General features: G+C 35.9%; 1 protein-coding gene across 8 annotated transcripts in view; it reads right to left on the bottom strand.

The window, feature by feature from the left end:
* Positions 1 to 25277, bottom strand: part of CSPP1 (centrosome and spindle pole associated protein 1) — a 79223-nt gene that overhangs the window by 14781 nt on the left and 39165 nt on the right. For 7 of the 8 annotated variants that reach the window (XR_015794101.1, XM_025167556.2, XM_088131005.1 and 4 more), the window contains 15 exons: positions 24023 to 24213; positions 21594 to 21715; positions 19927 to 20008; positions 19591 to 19711; positions 15683 to 15830; positions 14279 to 14431; positions 11999 to 12111; positions 11026 to 11175; positions 10312 to 10443; positions 6736 to 6840; positions 4577 to 4637; positions 4345 to 4468; positions 2939 to 3081; positions 2006 to 2137; positions 1034 to 1089 (listed from right to left, as the gene is read on the bottom strand). Coding sequence is in view for 6 of the 8 variants with exons in the window: in XM_025167556.2 (XP_025023324.1) it covers positions 1034 to 1089; positions 2006 to 2137; positions 2939 to 3081; positions 4345 to 4468; positions 4577 to 4637; positions 6736 to 6840; positions 10312 to 10443; positions 11026 to 11175; positions 11999 to 12111; positions 14279 to 14431; positions 15683 to 15830; positions 19591 to 19711; positions 19927 to 20008; positions 21594 to 21715; positions 24023 to 24213 (1833 nt within the window). In the remaining 2 variants the exon portion in view is untranslated. Of the gene's footprint in view, positions 1 to 1033; positions 1090 to 1375; positions 1487 to 2005; positions 2138 to 2938; positions 3082 to 4344; positions 4469 to 4576; positions 4638 to 6735; positions 6841 to 10311; positions 10444 to 11025; positions 11176 to 11998; positions 12112 to 14278; positions 14432 to 15682; positions 15831 to 19590; positions 19712 to 19926; positions 20009 to 21593; positions 21716 to 24022; positions 24214 to 25277 lie in introns of those variants that run through there. The other variant, XR_015794102.1, reaches the window with a different exon arrangement.

Below are 25277 nucleotides of genomic sequence, written 5' to 3'. Positions count from 1 at the left end.
TGATAGTGGAGGTAATATATAGCTATTGAGACTACTAGCCACTGAGAGTCTTATCTGGTCATGTGCCTAATCTCTTTTAAAGGATTAATTTATCTAATCTCTTGTCTAAATTGGCAACTATCATGTCTTGTAATAAATTCCAATTCAACTATAAACGGCTAAAGGAACACTTCCTTTCCATTACCATTCAGCACACACAATGACACTGAATTATAGTATTGTGAGAAAGATTTCTTCCTATCCAATTTCTACTTACTATTAGAATTTTATCTTCTTCTATAATGTCTCCTTATTAAAAGTAAAGAAAATCTGAAGATCTGCTTCAGCCCCTGGATCATTTTGTTTCTTCTTTATGCAGTTTTTCCTGTTCTACAATATTCTTGCAAAGTGAGATGTCTATAACTGTTTACATGGCTCAAGTTATCTGATATTCACATCTCCAGTTTGGAAGAAATACAAAATAACTTATTGTCTGAAACCAATAATGAACAAATTATTTTGCGCATGTTCAACATGAGAGTTAAACATGTCCAACTCTCAAATCTGAGGAAATGCTTTAAAATGTTCTCTCAAATAGTTAGTTTTGAGAAATTGTTTCTTAAAAGATGATTTAAAACACTGTTCCAAGTTTCAGTTTTCTAATTATGCTGAACTGTGTAGCAATTACACAGCTATTCAACACTGTCAAAAAGTGTTCCACAATGTGAATCCCAGTCCATACTCACTGTTGTTTTCTACAGAACTGAAGTTCCCCAGAAGCCTTTGAAAATTATACTACTGTACATACCACTTTAACTTAGACAGCATTAGATAACCATTAAAGATGCTACAGAGATAACCTAGATGGGACCACCCAGCACAGAAAAACTTGGAGCTACATTCCTCACATAAGAAGGGGAACTCTCTGACAAGACACTGAACATAAAAAGGCAAAGGTTCAAGGATTATGAATTAGTACATCCACACAAGTTCACAAAGTTATTGCTTCCCACAAGGAATGAAAAATGAGTAACTTAATTCTATCGTTGCTCACCAATCCCTTGTTTCTTGGTCTAGTGCTAGATACAGGATCATCAAAATCTAGGGATCCTAATAAAGCAAAGATATTGAGGAGGAAAACAGAATTAAAAACCAAAGGACACTGACAGTGTTTCATAACACTGGAATTCAGGAATATAATAAATATTATCCTTATCAGAGCCATACATTCAAAATCACACCAACAACAATATAATTTTACTGAAAAGTGGTTGGATTAATAATTACAATTACATGCAAATAAATGAAAATTGTTAGTGGAAGAGGAATAAAGTAGAAAACTGAAGAAGTTATCACAAAATCCTGCAATCTATTAGACATTTATTGATGAACTTACATAAAAATAGGATTTTCTTTATAAGTTCCTCAAAGTATTATGTATCCCTCTTCACTCAGAAATTTCTTCCCTTTTTTAATAAGTTGTTGGTCAATATTCAGCCCAAAAGTTCTGCAAACCCCCAAAATATGGGTATTGTATTGTTAACTTTTATTATATTTTTATATATTTATTCACTCTGCAGTGAAACAACTTTTTGTTAAATTTCTTTTTTATACTTTGTGCAACAAAAACTAAAAACACTAATGGAACATCCCCTTGTTAATTTTGAGCTTCTAGACATCTATACATTAAAATCATCCTCAAGATGGAGTCTCCCAGAAACATGACTTAACAGAATGTAAATAACTATGAGAAAAAAGAATGCCAGACTTCTGCCCTCCCATCTTGGGAGACGTCCCCTAGAGATGTAGGGGAAAGCCACAAGCATCAAAGGCAGAAAAACAGTACAGCAATTACCCACATTGATATGACAGAACTCAAAGCTAATAGCAATAGGTACCTACTGATCTTCTATAAGATAATGAATATTTATATTTGGATTTATGCAAGTGCACATACCAAAGCAAAGATTACTGAGCTAAATTAAAGCCATGAAAGACACATCTAGTTTGAGCAGCCCTAGCTTACCTTCTGCGTTTCTCAATTTTTTAAGTTTCTTTTTTTGCTCTCTTAGCAATGCTAGCTGTTGAATGTCCAGAGTATCATTATTGGTGGGAGGATCAGGATACATATGTCTTGTTTCTAATCGTGTTTCTGAATCTATTACATAAAATAAGGCATTTAGAAGTCTCATATCTTTCTTCAAACACACACAATTTGTTTAAATAATTCTCAGCCAACAGTGATAATGGATTTGAACAGAAACATTCAGGGGGACTAAATATTCATACACAGGAACTATATACACAATGACTTTCTTATACAATTACTATTTGAGATAATTTGTCTTACTTTTTTTATATGTGCGTTTTCAATTGTTTTGCAACAGTCTAAGCTGTGAGCTTTTGGGGGGCTTCCCAACCCCTATGTTAGTTTTTTTTCTCAAATTCCTCCATTTTTTGTTTGTTTGCCTGCTTTACAAAGTTTGGAGCTTCTTGCTCTTGTTTATAAATAGTCCTGGTTTGGGCTATCTGTTTTTGACATCTGAAACAAATACTGCAGTGTGTTTTCCTTGTATACAGTTTCAGCCACTCCATTCTATTCCTTCCCTCGATCCCAATACCATCCTTCTTTTTTCTTTCTCAACTGTCAGGCAATATTCCATACCCACTGAAAATGTTAAATGTCCATTGGACTCTGTTGTTGTTGTTGCTACACTGGGTGGGAGCTATAAAAATATTTCGTATTTTGCAAGCCCCAAGTTTCTACGTCTGCTGATAACTTCTCTCTGTATGTGATTAGCATCATTTTAGCTACATGTAGAGTAGCACTTAAAAAACTAAGATCACAATTCATGTGTAATTTGTTTTTACTGTGGTACACACAGAAATGCTGAGAAAGTGATTCTGAAGATGCTTGTTGCTTGGTTCTTTGACACCATTTCAGAGTTCACCAACTAACCTTTGTATTTAAGTTCATTAAATTCACGGATATTTTGTAGATTAATAGGATCAGCAATATCCTTTGAAGATGGCCGCCTTACTGGAGCTTGCATGCGAAGTCTAGCCATTTCAAATACATCCAGATTCTGTTTATCTTTTCTCCTACAAAAGTGATCAAAATCATGCTGAAAGGTAATCTAAATTTCAAAAATATACAAGTTCACTTAAAATCAAAAGGGAAATAAGAATTAAACAGACGATAAAAATGAGTCTAAAACAAAATGAAAAAACGTTCCAACTTTGTGAACTCTAGAAAGCCAATTAGAAAAGACATGCAGAAGCCAAAGTTAACAATTTACTAATTACAAACACTACATACAGTAACACCTGGGACAATATACATTACCATTAGTGTAGATTATTTTAGGTTTTAGGTTATTTTAGACAAACAGTTTCCATAGAAAAAAATACATGTAGCTCAGGGTTGAACTGTGGAGTCCTTGGTGCTCTCTGAGTTTGGTTGTTTGCTTGCAGATGTTTCATTACCTGGCTAGGTAGCATCATCTAGTGAGTGTGGGGTTTGCTCCCTGTTTATACACAGTAGCTTGCCCTGCCAGTGTTGGTGGGAGTTTTCTCTTTGGTAATTCCTTGATTAAGTAATTGTTTTCTACTTGACTGTTTGTCTAGCATTAATCCTTGCTTATCTGGGTGTTGCCTGCTGGAGACCAAGCTAAATCCAAAAACACTAGGGAATTCTTGGAAGCTTGGCATTCAGACATATCAACCATCAAAAGACATACAGAGATAAACCACATTTACACACCATTCAAGAGACAATAAAAAAGCTAAGAAGGAAACCAAAAAAAAACAACAGAACACATCCTCTCCAGCAGCAGAACCTCTTTAGATCATAAACAGTTTTAGAACCAGAATCGTCAAAGCCTTATCTTCTACTCCATTGTTGTACTCAGTGAAGCTGGGCTATCAAGCTTATAGCTTGGAAGACACAATGCAATGAGAAATTCTTACAATGAAGCCACAATTATTGATACTGATATGTGAAGACACATAAAGAAGAGTATGGTACAATGCTTTTCATAAAGTAACATCTGAAGATATATCACAATGTCTATGGGACAGCTCCAGAAGAAAGAATCTATAGGAAGGAGATTTTCTGTCAATTTTACATAGAATGCATTTCAACTCTCTCCTAATGGGAGGACACCAGTTCATATACAAAAGGTATATTATGTATGATAAGAAAAGGTAGCAAACCAAAAGACCCAATACTGTCTTCAAGTACCTTTTCATTCTAAAATGTTTAACTCCTTACAAATATGTTTACTGCTAGCTGAAGTATGTATTACTGTCCCAAAAAGAGGTGTGTATTTCAGCAAATGACTTGTGACAAATTAAACTCCTTACCCTTTCACTGGCATTTCATCATCATCACTGTGCACTTTTAACAACTGCTCCTGTAGTCGCCGCTCTTCACTGCGGAGCTGCTTTCGCATCTCTGAAAGCTCATTTATCACATTCTTTCTTTCTTCTGCAAATTCAGTATTACAGTAATTAGATGCAGAATGTTTTCCTTTTAGAACTATCTGTTTTTGCCACCAGCACAACCAAAGTATAAGAAGACTTATAGATTTCTTACCATATGCGCGTAATTGGTTTCTTCTAGCTGGTACTGGAGGAGACTGAACTCTGGGGACATCCTAGGAAAACAATAAAATCAACATTAATCTAGGAAAAAATCACATCCATAAAAAGAGAAATAGCTCATGTTTACTGGCTTTGCTTTCAGGCTAAGGCCTGATTACATATGATACTAATAATATAACTAGTATTCATGTTATTTTTAAATTAAATATGAGATATTGAAGGTGGAAACTACAGCACCCAGGGAAAAGAGATTTAATCCTTCTCTTCTCAATTACATTGTCAATAACCATGATCAGCCATGCCCCTTCCAGCAACACTGAGTATTAAGAAAGAAATTTCCATTGGTTCTAAAGGCAGATATTTTCTTAATTTTAAATGCTGTACTGGGAGGACATTTGTGTTCCTTTTTTAAAAAATTACTATCTGTGTCTATCACTTCCCCATTCCTATCTGCATTTAATTTTTAAAAAGTTATTATTAACCACAATGTTAGAACAACACTTTCTTAGCACCTCTAAACCATGGAACGTATGCTACAAGCTGAAGAAGGCAAAATCAGACTTGATTTTCACAAAACAACTGTCTCATCCTACTTAACCAACTGCTTTTAGACTGAGATTTTTTTAAAGGAGCACACAAAATAGCATGGAAGTCAACTGTTTAAAGAAGTACAAAGCGCTTTTGGAATCTACTGCAAACCAACCTCTTGTATTATGTCACCTTGTAATACAATAAATGAGCTGATGTTAAACACTTTCTACCAGAATAATGTCCTGTAATGGGACTGAATAAACCAAAGTTAACCTGCAGTATTTCTTTGTAATAAACCAACCCTAAGTACAGAGCATGTATCTTCTCTTGTTCTTTCTTCTTAATGATGTTGCCCAACATTTTTTCAACATGAGAATCATTTAAAGCATTAAAGAAATTGTAGCTCTCCTTCACAGTACTCTTATTAAGATTACTGTGTCACTAAATTATCATTTTGGACATTTACTCTTCCATAGAACTATCAGAAACAGAGAAATGAATCCCCATTTGTATAAATATTAAAACACTTAAGATTACTATTAAGTCTAAACAGTGATCAAATTCTGATATTCAGAAATTGTAAAAGTCTTTGTTTCACACCTCTTTAATTTACTGATTTTTACTAAATTTAATAAATTTAGTAAACTAAATTTAATAAATTTAGTAAAAATCAGTAACCACAATCTTTTCTCATAAACATCCCAAGCAAAATTGACTTCTTTTAGTATTAAACGTGTGCAGATTTTGCAGCTATATACACTGGAATCCTTGCAAAATTGCAATCTATTGAAATTGAAATCTAATGAGCTAAACACTTTAACAATGTTACATTTAACTCTGGTATCTGGTAACTTTTTTTTTAAATCCAGCACATCCCTTCAGCATATGTCTCAAACATATACATATTTACTTGCAAAATTGAATTTTATGAAAAGGTCTAACATAAAAACTAGTTTTTGTTGTATTTTACTGTAAACTGCTTTGACTATTGGACAGTTTAATTTTTTTAAAAAGCCCTGAACTTTCAGCAACTTAGATAGTTTGTAGCAGATCTAAAGCATGGTGGCCTAGAGGAGGGGACAACCCATAGTCTCTTTCTTGCTGCAGTTTCCATTAAAATGAAATCTAGTGAGTTTTAACAATGTTAAACAATGTTACATTTAACTCTAAATGCATCCGGTAACTTTTTTTAAATCCAGCACATCCCTTTACCATATGTCTCAAACACAACCCTTGTCCCCAAAATCTTGAACATCTCTGGTATATACTTTGAGCTTAGAATGTTCAAAAATAAGAGTGTTGGAAATGCTGCATTTGGTTATATGGCAACTGAGACTTTTTCTCACAAAACACTTTAGAGACAGGAATGGGACTGTAGGCTTAGCATCTAAACCAGTGTTTTTCAAACTTGGCAACTTTAAGATGTGTGGACACTGGTCTAAACAACAGCTAAGATAATGTCAACAAAATTATTAAAGATCACCAAGGGGAATAAATATATAAACTTATATCTTGATATGGCCTTACCCCAAGTAACCTACAATCTTTCAAGAATACAATTAGGAAATACAATACTAGAAAATAATTCATGAATTATATCTGAACAATAAGCAAACATACATGTGTATAATAAGACAAACGGCTCTCCGTCAGAAGTGACCTTTCTTCTTTTACTAATGCTTTATTCTGAAGAGTTGGTATAAGAGGAGAAGGGTATCTAGAAATCTGAAAAACAACATAATGGGCAGATGAAAATGTGCACTTTTAAAACTGACCTCAACAAGTACAGTATTTACACCATAAATTAAAAAAAACATATTTATCATTATAATTTTCTTTTGTTTCAATATATTTTAATTCATAAATGTTCTGATTTGGCTCTATCTATTTTTAAAGTGGAAAACAGGTTATTTTTTAAGCAACTTATATTTATGAAGACAGAATCACTGTCAGAATAACATTACAGCATTTACATTTTTGGAAGCAAAAAATAATATGGATTGTGACATTTACAGTGGGGCAAAAAAGTATTTAGTCAGCCACCAATTGTGCAAGTTCTCCCACTTAAAAAGATGAGAGAGGCCTGTAATTTTCATCAGAGGTATACCTCAACTATGAGAGACAAAATGAGAAAAAAAATCCAGAAAATCACATTGTCTGATTTTTAAAGAATTTATTTGCAAATCATGGTGGAAAATAAGTATTTGGTCACCTACAAACAAGCAAGATGTCTGGCTCTCACAGACCTGTAACTACTTCTTTAAGAGGCTCCTCTGTCCTCCACTCGTTACCTGGAGTAATGGCACCTGTTTGACCTTGTTATCAGTATAAAAGACCCCCTGTCCACAACCTCAAACAGTCACACTCCAAACTCCACTATGGCCAAGACCAAAGAGCTTGTCAAAGTAACAAAGTATTGAGATGAACTTTTGATACTGACCAAATACTTATTTCCCCCCATGATTTGCAAATAAATTCTTTAAAAATCAGACAATGTGATTTTCTGGATTTTTTTTCTCATTTTGTCTCTCATAGTTGAGGTATACCTCTGATGAAAATTACAGGCCTCTCTCATCTTTTTAAGTGGGAGAACTTGCACAGTTGGTGGCTGACTAAATACTTTTTTGCCCCACTGTACATTCTCCCTTGCTAATACCAATAGAAGTTCAATAGAATTTCTATTGCTAATACCAATAGAAATTCAGGTGAAGTGAATTCAACTGTATGGAGCTTTTTGCGCATTTTTTTTTTTTAAATGAGAATACACAAGACCTAGGAATATATGGAACTGTGCACTGCTGAAGGGAAGAAGTTCATCAGAAGATTAGGAAGAGAGTGGCAAAAACCCTGTTCTGGCATAAAACCCAACAAAGGTAAGCACATTTATGTAGAGGTGGCAGGGCCATATACAGGTAGTCCTCAATTTACAACCATTTGTTTAATGACCGTTCAAAGTTACAACAGTGCTGAAAGAAGTGACTTACGACTGGTCCTCACACTTACATTTGTTGCAGTGTCCCCACGGTCACGTGATCAAAATTCAGATGTTTGGCAACTGGCATGTATTTACTACAGCTGGAGTGTCCTGGGGTCATGTGATCACCATCTGCAACCTTCCCAGGGGGCTTCCGACAAGGAGAGTCAATGGGGGAAGCTGGATTCACTTAACAATCATGTGATTCACTTAATGACTACAATGATTCACTTAATGACCATGGCAAAAAGATCATAAAATTGGGTACAACTCACTTAACAACCACTTCACTTGGCGATGGAAGTTCCGGTCCCAATTATGGTCATAATTTGAGGACTACCTGTAATACTTGCCTGGTGCTCTCAGTCCCCAAATTTTTCAGACTGAGTGGCAATGTGTATTTCTATTCATGTTAATTTGAACATAAACAGAACTATACCCAATTAGCACACAACATTATCAGAAACCTAGCACTGTAGATTTATATCTGTGTTCTCTTGAGCCCTCTCTTTCAGAGAAGAAGCGGCCTGTGCACCCAGACACAGGACTAGCGTATGCATTTCTTCTAGCTGGGACTGGAGGATACTGAAGTCTGCGGACATCCTAGGAAAACACGGTTTATCTAGAAAAAAATCACATCCATTAAAGGATGTCCAAACTCTGTCCCTTAGTCATCTTTAATTTCCCTGTTCAAGTTTTAATGTCTGATGGGTAGAAGGTAAAAGGATATTGATACAAATTATAGTGAGCAGTATAAGATTTCTACAGGTTTTTTTGTACTTAGGACATTCACTTTGTAATATTTCTGTTTATATTAGTTTTCTATTATAACTTGGCTAGTTAAGTTTACTTTTTGCTATCATCTGATTTTAAATATATACTTTCCCAAAATAAATCTCCCTCACACTATGTAATGAAAATGATAACTGAAATTTAGCACGTTAAGCCAACTATTATTTTTTTAACACAAATGTACTCTACAATACTAATAAAAGAAATGGAAATCACAATCTTTAGCCCTGAGCAGATGGGAAAAGGGGGGCTAAGGAGGAGGTAGAATTATAAATTAATTATATTATAAAGCTGTGACAAATGGACATTTCTTTTTTTCCATTTAGCTTGCAAATTTTGGCCAATACATAAACAGTGGCTGTGTGGGCTCCAATAATCCATTGCCCAGACCACTATACACAGATTTTATACATACAAAATGCATTAAAATACACATTTGCAAAGCATATACATTAACATGACATCTAACCAGTAGAATATTTAGACAAAAACATAATGCTCTAATATGACAACTAACCAGAGGACCTGACAACTAACAGAGCTCGCTGTCCTTTAAAGAAAACAAATCCCATCAGCTAAGTCTCAATAGCAGAACCCTTTGAAAGCTATATCTGTTGAAAGGTCTTCTGCCTCTCCCCTTCTACTCTTTGCAAACCCATGTCTGATAACCAAATCTTGAATTCAAGATTTAAATTTATATCATGAATTCATAAATCTTGCTATTTAATTTAAATATTTAAAATTTAATTTAAATATTGTAAATTAAACTTGCAAACACCTATACAGACGCTCTCCAATTTATGTAACTAAATCCACTCCAGAAAGTCTTGTTTAATCTGGCTTTTATGTTAGTCTGATATTTATCCATGCTCTGTACTACTTTGCACTCCATGAGTTAACACAGATTTTTATGCACCTTAAACATTTTAGATATGGTTTATGAAAACATTTGCACAAAGTTGAATTCATGTAGTCAGATCTTTATCTAGGGAACGTCTATACTAATATCTTGGAATATTTTAATATATACCCATTTGAATGTTAATGGCAAGTGAGCTATTTTCATTTCAATATTCAGCACAAATAGAAAATGGAAGTGGAAAAAAAATCTTTTATATTACTGCTACCCATTTAAAAGCTCTGTCAACAACTTTTAGACATTCCTATGGTCTATGCCACTGAGGGTTTGGTTTTTTTTTATTAACCTTGCAAGTATTTTGCAATTTCTTTTACAATAATTATCAGTGCTTTCGATTCAAACATCCAAATTAGGAGGTATTCTTATTGATCTCCTGGAAGGCTATGCAGTCTCAAGGTTGAACCATTCTGGGATGTGCTTAGAGCTGCAATTCTGGGTTCTATGGAGCAGCAGACAATCCTACTTGGATCCAAGCCAACAAAGACAGAATTCAAGATTTTTTTTTAATTACCTTCTCTTCAATCAAATGTTTTTCAGTTTCAATATTCTGTTTATCCTTTTCTTCTTCCTCTATCTTTGTCTTTTCAGCTTCTTTTCTTCTTTCTTCAGCTAATCTGTATAATTCTTCATTTTTTAACCTTTGCTATAAAGATAAAAGTGGAATAATGCAAACCAAATTTAATGTTGATGTTTTAACAGCTGATCAAAATGCATCTTTGAAGTCTTTTCTAGCACTGCGGAGAATGGGAAAACCTATCCATGTGTAAAATTACCAAGTGCACACTGGAATATTTATAAGTGAGAGACTTGTAAATCAAACTGATATATTTAAAATATTTCCATTTTAAATTAATTACATTACATTTATTAATTAATTAGTTTAATTACTTGCTGGGGCCTTTAGGCCACTCAACAGGACTCCTCCAATTAAGGAATGGAGATAGACACTTTCTTTCTTTACCCACATATTAATTAAAGGAAAGTTGGAGTGCTGGTCAAAAATATATACATTTTGCATAATAATTAATCCGCAGAAATATACAACCAACTTTTGACAATCCCTTTTGACAGAAAAAAATAGTATTTGACTTTTTTTTAAACTCATGATTTAAGGAATCTATTAGAGAAATAGTAGAATAATTTATTGTCTGATTTCTGGGGCAATAAAAAGAAGCCACTGTTCTCTTCATGGCAAGAATCAATCAATTCTAACTTGTAATTATACCTCTTCTTCTTTCTTTCTCCTCTTTTCCAGTTCCTCTTCATATTCTCTCTGTATTCTAGCCCTCTGCTCAGCTAACCTTCTTTCTTCCCTTTCTTCTTCAAGCCTTCGTTTTTCACGTTCTTCTTCTTCTCTTTTTCTTTTCTCCTCCATCTAGAAAGAAAATACCCAAGAAGTTTTTTGCTGTTTTCATAAAACTACTGTAATTAGACCTGGCTAGATCATTATGATCAACAATTGATCAGTGAAAGCCTTTTATGTTCACAGCAATCTTAATCACTAGATGATGCCTCAGTACTACTCACTCATCTACCATGAGAACTATAGCACCTCTTAGTACTTTTTATGGAGGTTACTAGCTATAGTAGACTAACTTTGGATACTCTAATAAAGAAGAGGAGAGGCAGTTGGGAGCTCATGACCAGGAAGTCAAGCAGGAACTGTGGAATTTCATGAGGAAGATTAATGGGGGAGAAAGTCAAGGTGAGAATACACTGATCACATCATGTAAGTTTAGCTACTGGGTGAGGAAACCAGAGCTCCAAATGGTGAAAATATAACGGTTCCTAAAGAATATAAAGGTAGCAACAATAGCTAGTATGAAGATCCTTTCTGAGGATACTATTCTATTTTCTTTCCCACTTGTCAGTTTTTATATTCTCTAACACTGAGCATTCTGTGACCTCTGACCACATTCATCCTCACTGAGATTTTTCAAAAGGTTCTATTGATGAAGAAGTGATATATTTGCAATTTTTGAATGAACCTAAGCTTCCTTATTTCAGCCTCTTACATTACTGGATGGTGCTTTTTGGGCTGTGTAAAGAATTTGGAATTTGCTATTACTAAATAAACACACTACTATTTAACCTGAACAAAACACCAAGCATAGCTCTACAGCAGCATTTAGAAAATGGAAATAAGCTAAATCAGAAAAATATTTTGCTTTGTTTAATATTGTTACAAACATACTTACTTGAAAACGAAGGAAGTTCTTATATGATTCTTGTCTCCTAAGCTGTTCTGGACTTGGGGGTTCTCCAAAAACATTACCACGAGCGAATGGGGAAGTTTGTGTATATGTAAAGCCTGGTTTTTAAAAAAAGGGGGAGTTGCAAGCATTGGTAAATCTGTCCTATTACAAATGATTTTAAACTGATGCTAGGTATCTTACTCTAAAGAATCTATAATTATGCTGTAATTGAATGAACTGCTACTATCCAATTTAATATATATTTGCAATTGAGAATCCAAAAGTATGTAACAAAAGCTTTTTAAAAAATCAACTGGATTTTTCTATATTAGGCACTATCTAGCTCCGCTGGGAGTAAAAACAAAAGCTACAGATTTAAAAGAACTAAAGTTTTCTCCATCTATACTTCGTTGCATATTCACAAAGATTACAACATAGACCACTAAGAGAACTGGAGGTCAAGACATAATGTAGTATATGCCCTTCAGAGCATAAGAACCTTACATAAGGGAGAGGGGAGAGAAAATGGCTGATAGAAACATGAATATGCACATCCCCCTCCCTCAAGGATTTCTTTATTCATTCTCTAGATACAACATACATGGACACATTGACAAGGGAAAAGAAAAAGAAAACAACCAAGCCTCTAATTAATCCATTGACATATTCTATATTCAAGGGCTATACTGTGATGCTCCGAGTTGTGCCTAAAATAATCTCAGCTTTAGAAAACATATGACAAGCGGTAGAACACTTTTAAATTATTTAATATGATTGGCGGGGGAGGGAAGGTTTTCAGGAAAGAACTATATCTGGCATATTACTCTATGTCAAGTTAATTTCACTGTTTGTTTTCTGATTCATCTTACTTGAAATTTAAAAGACAACTGTGTTTTTTAAAAATTATTACAAAATTGAAAATGCTAAAATCAATAGAAAAAATCTACTATCACTGGTTGGTTTTGAGGGTGTCAAAACCTTGAAGGGAAGTCTAGTATTCTGACAATTTTTTTTTCTCAAAAAACTAAAAGTGTTTTACATTTCTCATATTCCTTCTCATTTCCCATGTTCCTGTACCCTGATAGAGAATCCTGGGTGTGATTTCTTTTTTAGAAAATAAATTTACTGTGATTAAGATAAAGCAGCCCTAGAGCAGCATTCTGCACCCACTGCATATCTGTATACACCTGAGCTACCCCAATTCTCTTAAAAAAATATGCATTGATTGCAATCATGTACATCAAAAAAAACCAACCTGCTTTGGCTTCTATAACATCCACTTTTCCCCTTCAAAACCAAGAATGCAACATATTTTAAAAAGCAGTAATTTCTATTTCTTCACTCAGAACCATACAAAGGCCCTGAAACTGAGCTGCTTCCTCCATTCTGCTAAAATGGAAATTGTGTAAAAGATGTTTAAAAAGCATGAAATAAAAGGGGCACCTCCAAAAGGAATCCTGAAGCAGAATCGCATATATCACATTAGGCAGGTTTTTAAAGTTTGTTTTCAAAGAGTACAGTATGGTGGCTATTACAATATCCCACCAAGTTGTTTTTTTTTAATTGTAATTTGTGAACATGCCACTCCAGATTTGTTCCAGATGAACAAATTCCTGCTTTGATTTCTTTCCTGTTTTAGCTGCTCATCTTGCATCTTTATGACTGCTTAAAAGCTTCTTGTTGTTGGTTCTCATTTTTCATTTTCATTTTGTATTATTATATTGACATTTTTAACTGTGGTCATCAGAGTCACTTATGCAAAATGGGCGCCCATATGAAAATAAATAAATAAATAAGCAAGCAAGCAAACTTGAATTGGGCTCAAAAAACAAACCAGGAATAAATCAAGAAACCACAAACAACCCAACTATCCCCATTTGCCTATTATGCTAGGCTACATTTGCAATGAAACATTAAAAAATCATGGTTTTATTGCCCTAAAATGATGGTTATTCATTGATTCATTTATCACACTAAACAAAAACAAATCCCACTCATTATGCCTGACCCCAAAATATGAATCCAGCCTGTAAATGACTGGAAAACCCCCTGCATGTGCACACAGTCCATTTTGGTGCAGATCTGGAAGTTATAAGGATGTAACAACTTTTATTAAGGTAATAATACAGTGTTAGTACTACTTAACTTTATCTGCTTTAAGAGGATTGAAGGAAAAAAAATAGAGGATTGCCTTCAGTGGAAAGCACAGCATAGGAAGAATGAACAATAATTTTGACCAATGACATAACACAGTTGCAACTGAAAGTATATTAGCATTTAAACCTGCTATTTTATTTGTAGATTCATCTGTATTCTCAAGTCTTGGTGAGGCCAAACTTAGGTCAACAGATACTATAGCTCTTTTATCTTCATATGCTCGTGCCTCTGGATTATGATACGCATCTTCATTTTGCTTGTGCATCATATTCAAGTCCGCTGAAGAAAAGGGGGAAACAGCCATTTATAATATTTTATTCCAACAAGTGGCATGTTTATAATAGTTTCAAAAAATGTTATTTTAGAGCTACAGTTAAAAGGATGCACAAAGGCCTCATTCAAAGACAGAATTACATGTGTTGTATACAATATTCTTTATTTAAAATTCTACTAAAAATCAAGTAATTTTTAAAAAACTTTTTAAAAATTAAAAATATTATCATCCGGTTTAGCTGTAAGAGTGCAGGCTTCTCAATTTGTAGTACTCTATTTCAATAATGTTATTACATTTTAGTTTTACCTAAAGGGTAATGCAAGATTTACTTCAAAACTTATGTATTTTAAAACTTTATATATGATGGGTTGGACTGACAATCTGCTTCCTGTCAACAGAATGGTGTCTTCCCTTTACAAGAAGGCTTTTAATTCAACAGAGCATTTTCAATGAATGGAGAGAAGTCAATTTTGGTTAATTTCCCCATCCTCCTGCATTTCTCTGAGAAATGTTTCTGAGAATCTGCTTCAGAATATTTCAGACATGGAAAGTGCAGGAAAAAGAGAATTAACAAAAATGGCTTTTACCCCTTTCTCCCAACTTGAGCACAATGAGCAGAATTCTACCCAGGAAGCAATCTACCCAGTGAAAAGAAACAATGGCTCCAGCCGAACATTTTTAAACATTCAATGTGACTTTTATAATTCTGATTAAATTATTATTAAAAATATTATACAAATTATAATCTCTACTGAGTATATAGTTGCACCAAAAGGACACATACAACTTATGTGAATAACAATTAACATTAACTGAGTTTTTCTTTATTTTAAAAAACCAGAACTTCTAACACAGGATGGTATGTGCTAAGAAATGACACTTCAAGCTTTCATAGGTATATTGTGACTCAATTGCCTCTTTTTTGAGAATATATAAAGAAAGGCCTACAAGGATTTTTTTTCTTGGTCCAAGTACTTAAGATCTCACAGAGCTCCCCCCTTGCTCCAACTACAATTTCTTATTGCATTTTGTCAAATCTTTTTAAAAATCCTCTTAAAGAAACAGTTCCCACTGAAGCAAGTGCAAATATTTTTCAACCACACTATTTAACCAGGAAAAAAAATCCTTCTATGCTGTAAATTCGCTGTAGTACATCCATTTTACTCTTCTATCAAGATGCCATTTAGCACTGAGTATATATAAACAGCTATAAATCTGACTAAGTAAAAGGAAGATGATCAGACTTCCAAACATACTTATGAGATTTCCTTTTTTATCTCTGAGAGGAGCCCCGCCACCTCCTTTTCCCCAAGGGTTGTAATTTTTCATTTCAGCTTCTAATTTGGCTTCATAGCGTTCTTTTTCTTCCTTTTCTTGCCTACGACGTTCTTCTCTTTCCCTTATCTACATAAAATATACATAAAATAGCGATTATTTTTAACTAATACTGAACTTGAACAAATTTAATATTGACCTATATTGTCCTATCACAATATATAGTTAGAAATTAAGTTAAACAAAAATGTCCAATTCTTTCAGTGCTGTATAAAAGGATAACCAGTAATACACAGGCCAGCACTAAAAATAATAGGCCTGTGTATTACGGGTTATCCTTTTATACACCACTGAAAGAACTGGACATTTTTGTTTAACAATTTCTAACTATATATCATGATATATAAATATACATGCTTATTGATAAATCACATGGCATTTTTGGAAAGCTATGTCAATGTTTATATTTTGTAAGTATTACAGGGGTTTGATCTTGTAACAATGGTGTAATTAATATTTTGAAGTTGGAAATATACCACAGACCTTATTTACCATAAATAAACACAAACACACAAATGAGAAAAGTAAACTAATACAGAACTATCAGGTATGTTTTTTGATTCAGAATGTTACACAGTTTTATACAGCAAATATTAATACTACTATAATTGATTGACTGATTGCTGCCCACTCCAAAAGACTCTGGGTAGCTGACAACATATTGAATGTACAATTAAAACAATTAAAAACATAACAACAAAACGTGACAGCCCAGATAAGAAAACAGACAACATACTAAAAAAACACAATAGGAGCTCTACAACACACTAAACCCAGGCCTGGGACAGAGCCAGGTCTGAAGGGTCTTCCGGAACCCTAGGAGAGTGGGTGCCATACATAACTCTGGGGGGATGCTGTTCCATAGGGCAGGGGCTATGACAGAGTAGCCACGCTTCCTCAGTCCCATAAGATGACAATGTCTAATTGAGGCACACCCATTCTGCTTGAATGTACAGACAACCAGAAACAATTAGAGACAGGTGGTCCTGCAGATTACCAGGCCCTATGCCATGAAGGGCTTTATAGGTGACAACCAGACCCTTGAATGGCACCCAGAAGCCAAATGGCAGCTAATGCAGCTTACGTAGCAGCTAAGACACACAGACATAATGAGAAATGTCCATTACTGCTCATGCTGCTGTATCTTGGACCAGATGTGGTTTCCAATGGTCTTTAAGGGCAGCTCCATGTACAGCACATTGCAACAGTCCAGCTGCAAGAAGACCAGGGTCTGTATAACTATCAAAAGGTCTCCTGGTCAAGTAAAAAGTAAAACTGGTACACAAGATGAACCTGTCCAAAGGCCCTCCTGGCCACAGCTGCCACCTGCTCTTTCAGCAATAGCTACGAGTTCAGGAGGATCTCCAACTTGTGCTTCCAGTCTCAAATGGGGAAGTGGAACCCCAACCAAGACTAACATGAAAACTTCCCAAACCCATGTGCCCCAAACAGCCACAACCACTGAGTCTTGTCAGGATTGAGATGAAGTCTGTTCTTCCCCCTCCAGACCTAAACAGCCTTCAGACACTGAATTAATAGTTTTACATGCGCAGCCCAAGGTTCAGATGTACAGTTGGGTATCATCTGCACACTGATGATACCAAACCCTGAACTGACTGATGACCTCCCTCAACAGTTTCAGGTAGATGTTAAAGGGGGGAAAAGAGCGTCAAGCAAGGGGCTGCATATGGGATCATTTCCCTCCTATCAACAACAACTGGGAAAGACCACCGAAGGAGGTGAACCACTGCAACATAGTGCCCCCCACTCCTAACTCCCACAGCTAGTCCAGATGAATATCCTGGATAATGGTATTGAAAGCCACTGGGAAATCAAAGAGCAAAAAAATGGAGGCACCACCACCATTCAGCTCCACCAAATGTCATTGATAAGCATGATCAGCACAGTCTCCATACTATACCCTGGTCTGAAACCCGACTAAAACTGGTCCAGCTAATCTGCTTCCTCCAAGATCCTCTGTAGCTGCCATCCAAACACCTTTTCCATAACTTTCCCACCAAAAGAAGTTTGGAAACTAAAGGTAATTGTCCAGGATGGCCTCTTGAGAAGCGGGTGCACCACTGCCTCCTTTAAGGCTGGAGGGACCACTCTTCTGTCAAAGACGATGCTACCACCCACTCCCTGGTTACCTCCCAGGCTGCCTTGATAACTCAGGAGGGGCTAAGATCTAACAAACAGGTGGCCAACCTGGCAGTTTGGAGGTTGGCAGAGAAAGTTGAGAGGGGACATGATAGCTGTCTTCAAATATCTGAAGAGCTGTTACACTGTAGAGGTTTTGGATTTATTCTCACTTGCTCCAGAAGGTGAGACTAGAACTAATGGGCTGAAACTTCAAGGATACAGATACAGATTAGACATTAGGAAGAACTTATTGACAGTAAGAGCTGTCAATCAGTGGAATAGGTTACTGCACAGAGTGCTTTCTTCCCCTTCATGGGAGGTTTTCAAACAGAGGCTGGACGGTCATCTGTCAAGGATGATGCAGTGAATCCTGCAGTGTGCAGGGGTTGGACCTGATGACCTCTTAGGTCACTTCCAGTTGTATGATTCTATGACCTTGTCCACTTCCTCAGAAATCACAACTGAACTCAGTTCAGATATGCTCACGAGACTGTGCCCTGGGCAACTCACTTGGACCTGCCTAGTCAGTCCAACTTAGAATGAATCTGAGCAACTCTATTCACCAGATAGTATGAACACCCTTCACCACAGCTCTGAACAACAGGGAACAGGCTGTCAGGTGGCTATCAGTCAATGCAGTAAGGGCAAGAAATATCTTATTGCCACAGTGTAGACCTAAATATGGGCTCTCACTCATGTTTGGTTGGATTCACTCTTTGCCTTTCTCCAATGGTGCTCCAATGGCACTTCATCTTCCAGAGCTCTTTGCAAAACCAAGGTGCATCCTGGGATCAGTGCACAAAGAGAGGCAGCATAGGAGCAATCTGGCCCAGGGCCTGAGTCACCTACCTATTCCAGGCTGCAATCAAGGCCTCAGCCAAATTGCCTGCCAGATCCTCAGGGAAACCCCAAGCTCCCTCTGGAACCCAACCCAGGGCCCATCAGTCACCTGGACAGGCCAATCTATAGGCCCTGGTTAACCCCAGAAATTAAAAAACTACATTAGCAAAATGTGTTCATTTTTTTTTAAAATAAATTATATAAATACAGGATTAGGGATTATTTTCCTCAATAAATAAATGAACAAGTATAATGTTTTTGACTCATTTGTTTAACTGAGTTCTCATTATCTAGTTTTAGGACTTGTATGGAGAACAGATCTTGTTTCAGGTCATATTTATCCAGATATACTGAAAATTCAAAAGTTCACAAACTTTTAAGTACCACTGTATCATTCTGCTCCCTTTAAACCTTACCATCTTGCATAATACTTCCATATACATGGAGAGCAAAAGGGGTGGACAAGAGGGGGAAGAAGAGAGAGGGAAAGAAGAGGGCTCTATTTGTATTGGCAATGTACCCAAAGTAGCCTGGATCAAGCTGCTTGTTTTAAATGCACTGTGATTTCAATGTTTATCTAGAAATTCAAAGTGTATAAATATAATATCTAAGTGTATCTCATGCTTTGCATCACAAATGGGACATATTAATAAAAAATGATAAGTATTAAATTGTTATTTCTCACTAGAAGATACAAAGATCATTTGGATTACTCATGAGGAATTACATAGCAGAAAATATTATTTACTCTTAAAATCTCTCTTTTCCCTTATGAAAATTTCTTTTAAAAAACAACACCTCAGTTCAAAATACAAAAATAATTTCTGGAGAGATTTCAGCTTCCCACCTGCTGTTGTAATTCTTGCTGATAAGCTAAGGTAGCCTCTCTTGTGGGTTTTGGTTTTTCTTCAGGAAATATTCCCAAACCTTTTGGTCTAATACTTGCAATGCTTGCTTCAATTTTACTGCTGTATTAAAAAGATTAAAAAAAGATGCAATATGATTTTAAACAAACTGTATTTTAAGTGAAGTTTTCATAATTTTCCCCGTATAATCTTCTCAGCTACAAAAGTGAAGTCTGTTTTTTATATTATGTTAAGTTCTGAAAGCTGGCAATCATTTCCAAACTACATTCATAACTAGAAATAAACAAACAATATAAACTAGGCTTAGCTGTACTTACATAGGCACAGCAGGAGGTTTTTGAGTAGTATCAAGAGGTGGTGGTGCAGATGAAGGCTGTACCCCCATTGCACCTGCACCATCTAAAATAGCAAAAACATCCAAAATGTAAATCCCAGACATAAAGCAACATAAAATATAAACATCCTGAAATAATAAATATCAAATATTATCATCAGAAGCATAAAAGTGAAAATACTGTTAACTGTAAGATCAGTTGGCAAATGCTACCAGGATTACAAAAAAAAAAAAGATGCTAAAAAATGAGAAGTTGATTATGTGCATGCCTGGGCAGCCAAGGGAATGCTGTCAATATAATCTATATTGCTTTCAGTAAAGCTTTTGATTAGATTCAACATAATATTCTTACTGACAAATTGCTAAAGTGCTTTTGATGGCATTATAGTAAGGTAGGTCCACCACGGACTAGTTAACCAGAGAGTTAGCATTAATGGCTCTATATTGAGGGTGGTCCTGAAGGGATCTGTCTTGGGGTCAGTATTATACAACATTTTAATTAATAGCCTGGATAGTAAGACTAATGAGTTGCTTATCAAATTTGCAGATGACACAAAACTGGAAGGTCTGGCCAACACCCCAGAAAACAGAATGAGATTGAAATCTACTAGACAAGCTGGGCTAAGAGGAACAAGAAGTCTTTCAATAGGGAGAAATGTAAGGTATTATATTTAGAGAGGAAAAATATAGGGCATGCATTACAAAATGGAGGATATGGGATTTGGAAGCACTGTATCAGAGAAGGACTTAGGTGTGGTCATTGGCAACAAGGTAAACATGAGCCAACAATGTGAGGTATTAGAAGAGCCAATGTAATTCCAGACTGCATCAGAAGCAGCACTGTATGAGACATATGAAGTCCCCATTACCTTCTACTCTTTACTAGTGAGACCATATCTGCAGTAATGTGTATGATTCTAGGCACCACATGTCCAGAAGGATATTGACAGGTTACAAAGGTTCAGAGGAGGGCAAAGAAAATGATATGGAGACTTAGGATATGCCATACAAGGAGAGGCTGAAAGATTCTAAAACCCTAACCCGGCCCTCCCAAGGCCTCCCCCGGCCTCCCCCTCTCCCCACAGCACCCCCGCACTCCTTACCTGGGACTTCTGCCTCTTTCTGCTTAACGCCCCGTGCATCCTGGGGTTATGAAGACAACTGGGGCTGCTGGGATTTTCATCACTAAGCAATGTAGCCATGTGATAGCACACTTTATGACCACATCGCTTAGTGATGGCAATCCCAATTGCCGTCGTAACCCGAGGACTACCTGTACTATTTTTCAATTCCACCAGGTCAAATGAATCAGAAGAAAAAATACACTTCCCAGAATGCACATGGCAGAAATAATTTTAAATAGAGGAACAGTTTAAAACAGCTGTTTTTCTTTCTCCCATTTACTTCTGATGTTGTGGGGAAAAGGGAGGGTAAAAGAGAAAGCTGAAAGGGTTGTCATCCAAGCTGTTTCAAAGATATCCAAGATTTGGGATGAGGTAAGCACTACTTGGGAACTTTTGACCCATCTTGCATCTCCATATTTCCATAATTCTTCACTATCCCTCATTCAGTAATATTTATCCATAAAAAAAAGCTGTATCTTAATATTTCAAACTTATCACTCTAAAAAAAGAATAAAATAAAACTTACAATATGCAAGGCTGGGATCCAAAGGATTTCTGGTGCCATAGAAGTAGTAAGCATCATCATATGGAGTTCTATAGCTATCAGTCAAAATTGGTGGAGGAAGTGGTGGTGGAAGGGGTGCAATTCTAGATAAAAAGAGATGAGGCAACTTTTTAAAATGGTATAGAAGTGTTGTTCATCCATAAACATCAGTTCCAGTAAGCTCTAATTGGAGTTGCACTATCCCTGAAAGAACAGATCAGTGAGTTGGGGGTTCTTCCAGATTTGCCATTACCACTAGAAGAGAAGGTAGAGGCGATGGCTAGGGGTGACTTTGCCCAGCTTAGGCTACTGAGCTAGTTATAGTTCTGCTGTGGCAGGAAGTTCTGATGATGGTGAGCAATATCCTCAACATCACATACTGTAATGGGGCTGCTTTTGAAGTTGACTTGGAAGCTATAGCTGAAAGAATGCAGCAGTAGACTGCTGGTAGGTTAAGTCTGACTGCTGCAGTATTACACCTTTTTTTAGTTGCTGCACTGCTTCTGGCCCCAAATCAAAATGTTAATTATTGAATTATTGGAAATTTAAGAAATCTACACAGTAAACTCACGGACAGCACACAGAAAATGTTCAAAGGATATACTCATCAAATGTATATATTTAAATACAAAGGATGCAACATTGCTATTAAAAAGGGATGACATTCCTTTAAAGCTTGGAGATATAATAACATTCTACCAGATGCCCCTCTGGATACACTTAGAAAGCAAATTACATTTTTAATTTTTGCTCAAAAAAAAAAAAAAGATTAAATATAGTGGGCTGTGCCATCTTGTCTGAAGGTTTTTATGGATGATGGTAAAGCCTCCTCTTACTCAAGAGAGGATGCTAATCATTAACAGGAAGAAAATAAGCCTCCCCCCCGAAAAAAATCCAGAACAGACAGAAGATCAAACATTTGATTAAGTAGCAGCTCTTTTTCCACAAATTTAATTAATAACTGAGCTCATGGATCAAATCAAAATATTCTCAACAAGTATTAATGGATTGAATAGCCTATTTCAAAGGAAACAGATATTTCTGAAATTAATCAAGGAAAATGCAGATATTATATGTCTACAAGAAATACATATTAAAAAAAAGACAATGCTAGACCATAAACATTTAGATAAAAAATGTAGGAAAAATCTGATGGAAAAAAAAGAATAGAGTAGTTACATACGTCAGAACTATCATGGAATTTGAAAAAACAGATAGAAGATGAAGTAAGGAGATTTTTACTATTACAATTTCAACTGAATATGAGAAAATTACAATTGCTTCAATTTATGCTGCAAATGAAAAAAAAATATAGAAAAAAGTTTTAAATGCTTTTTGAAATTACGGAGGGAGATGTTTTGATTCTTGGAGATATGAATCAATTTTCCTGCAAATCCTGATAAATCTGGTAAACTTTCAAAAATGTCCTAGACCATATGTCATTACTTTCAGAAGCATGGAGATATAAGTATCCTTTAGAGAAAGAATATTATTATTCTGTCCATAAAACTTAAGAAGTGACATACGTACATTAGTTGTCTAGCTTATTTTTAACTGACATGGAATTTACAGCATTTACTTATTCATATCATGTACGAATGGTACATGTACACATCAGTAATGGTAAGACTGCACAAAGGAATCTGACTCAAAAGGGTGGAGATTGAATAATTTATTATTATTGCAAGAAGATATTAAACTGAAGTGCTAATCTGAGTTAAAGAGCTTCTTCCAAACTAACTTCTGATATTTGTTTATGGTATATGGAAAATGTGTACAAGAGGGACATTCATTTCTTTGGCATGAAGCAATCAGAATCAACGAACAAGCAAAATCCAGTGTTTGATCTAGAACAAAAGATTAAAGTGATGTGTAATGAACTAGATTTAATGGAAAATAAATGAACTTACAGAAACCATAATTTAAACCTGTTAATGGTTACCTAAAACACAACTTCACATTAAAAGAAACACAGAATTAATACCACTTTCTCCCATGTTTTCCTTCTTCTCAAAGCAATGCCTAGATTAATACAATACAGGAAAGGAAGCTATTACACAATACATTTTCTATATGTGGTTAATGCAACAGTCCAATTCGGATACAATATACAAATCCAACTTAAGAAATGCATAGGTTCCTGGACACTTTGTCCTCTTAACTCTGCTTCATTCCTACTTTCAAGCATACAAAAGGATCCACATATTTTTGAGAAGTTTATTTTTTTCTAACCCTTGTTAATTATACCTTCTCTGCATGTATTGGGAAAGTACGGTTAACCAAAAACTTATTCAGTTAATCACAGTCACCAAAAAGCACTAATGTGAGGACGAAGTTTATGGGCAGAAAAATTACATAGTTCCCATTTCTAACCATTATCTAATTTTAAAGTGAACACTACTGAAAATCACCTGGGAGCCAACATTTCTCCAAGTGCACTGGACAAGCCTCTATGGTAATCTTCATTCACTGGTGACACAGGAGGTGCAGATATGGAAGTAATTCCAGGAGTGGGAGTATGGAAAGCTGGTCTTGGTCTTTCAGGTGGTATTTTCTCCTCAGGTATTTGTGGCTTTAATCCCAACTCTTTTAGTCTGTTGGGCTATGAAAGAAAGTTGGTTTATTTATTGCTTAGTTTCTTACGTTACTCAAACTGTTTCAGGTCTAAGAACACTAGGATCTGGAATGGAATATTGGATACTTACCATGAAGTTTCATTCTGTTTGGTATGACAACCAACATAAGGTTGTCTCCTCATACCACTCAGAAGGAAAATATTACAGTGGGGCAAAAAAATATTTAGTCAGCCACCAATTGCACAAGTTCTCCCACTTAAAAAGATGAGAGAGGCCTGTAATTTTCATCATAGGTATACCTCAACTATGAGAGACAAAATGAGAAAAAAAAATTCTTTAAGAGGCTCCTCTGTCCTCCACTCGTTACCTGTAGTAATGGCACCTGTTTGACCTTGTTAAAAGACACCTGTCCACAACCTCAAACAGTCACACTCCAAACTCCACTATGGCCAAGACCAAAGAGCTGTCGAAGGACACCAGAAACAAAATTGTAGACCTGCACCAGGCTGGGAAGACTGAATCTGCAATAGGCAAGCAGCTTGGTGTGAAGAAATCAACTGTGGGAGCAAGAATTAGAAAACAGAAGACATACAAGACCACTGATAATCTCCCTTGATCTGGGGCTCCACGCAAGATCTCACCCTGTGGGGTCAAAATGATCACAAGAACGGTGAGCAAAAATCCCAGAACCACACGGGGGGACCTAGTGAATGACCTGCAGAGAGCTGGGACCAAAGTAACAAAGGCTACCATCAGTAACACACTACGCCGCCAGGGACTCAAATCCTGCAGTGCCAGACGTGTCCCCCTGCTTAAGCCAGTACATGTCCGGGCCCGTCTGAAGTTTGCTAGAGAGCATTTGGATGATCCAGAAGAGGATTGGGAGAATGTCATATGGTCAGATGAAACCAAAGTAGAACGTTTTGGTCTAAACTCAACTCGTCGTGTTTGGAGGAGAGAGAATGCTGAGTTGCATCCAAAGAACACCATACCTACTGTGAAGCAGGGGGGTGGAAACATCATGCTTTGGGGATGTTTGTCTGCAAAGGGACCAGGACGACTGATCTGTGTAAAGGAAAGAATGAATGGG

This window comes from Python bivittatus, unplaced genomic scaffold (assembly GCF_059951505.1).
Source record: "Python bivittatus isolate LINGU-HERP-01145 unplaced genomic scaffold, Pbiv_v1 ctg000840_np1212, whole genome shotgun sequence".
NCBI lineage: Eukaryota > Metazoa > Chordata > Lepidosauria > Squamata > Pythonidae > Python > Python bivittatus.
The sequence above is the reverse complement of the archived record's forward strand: the minus strand, read 5'-3'. Positions and strand labels throughout refer to the sequence as shown.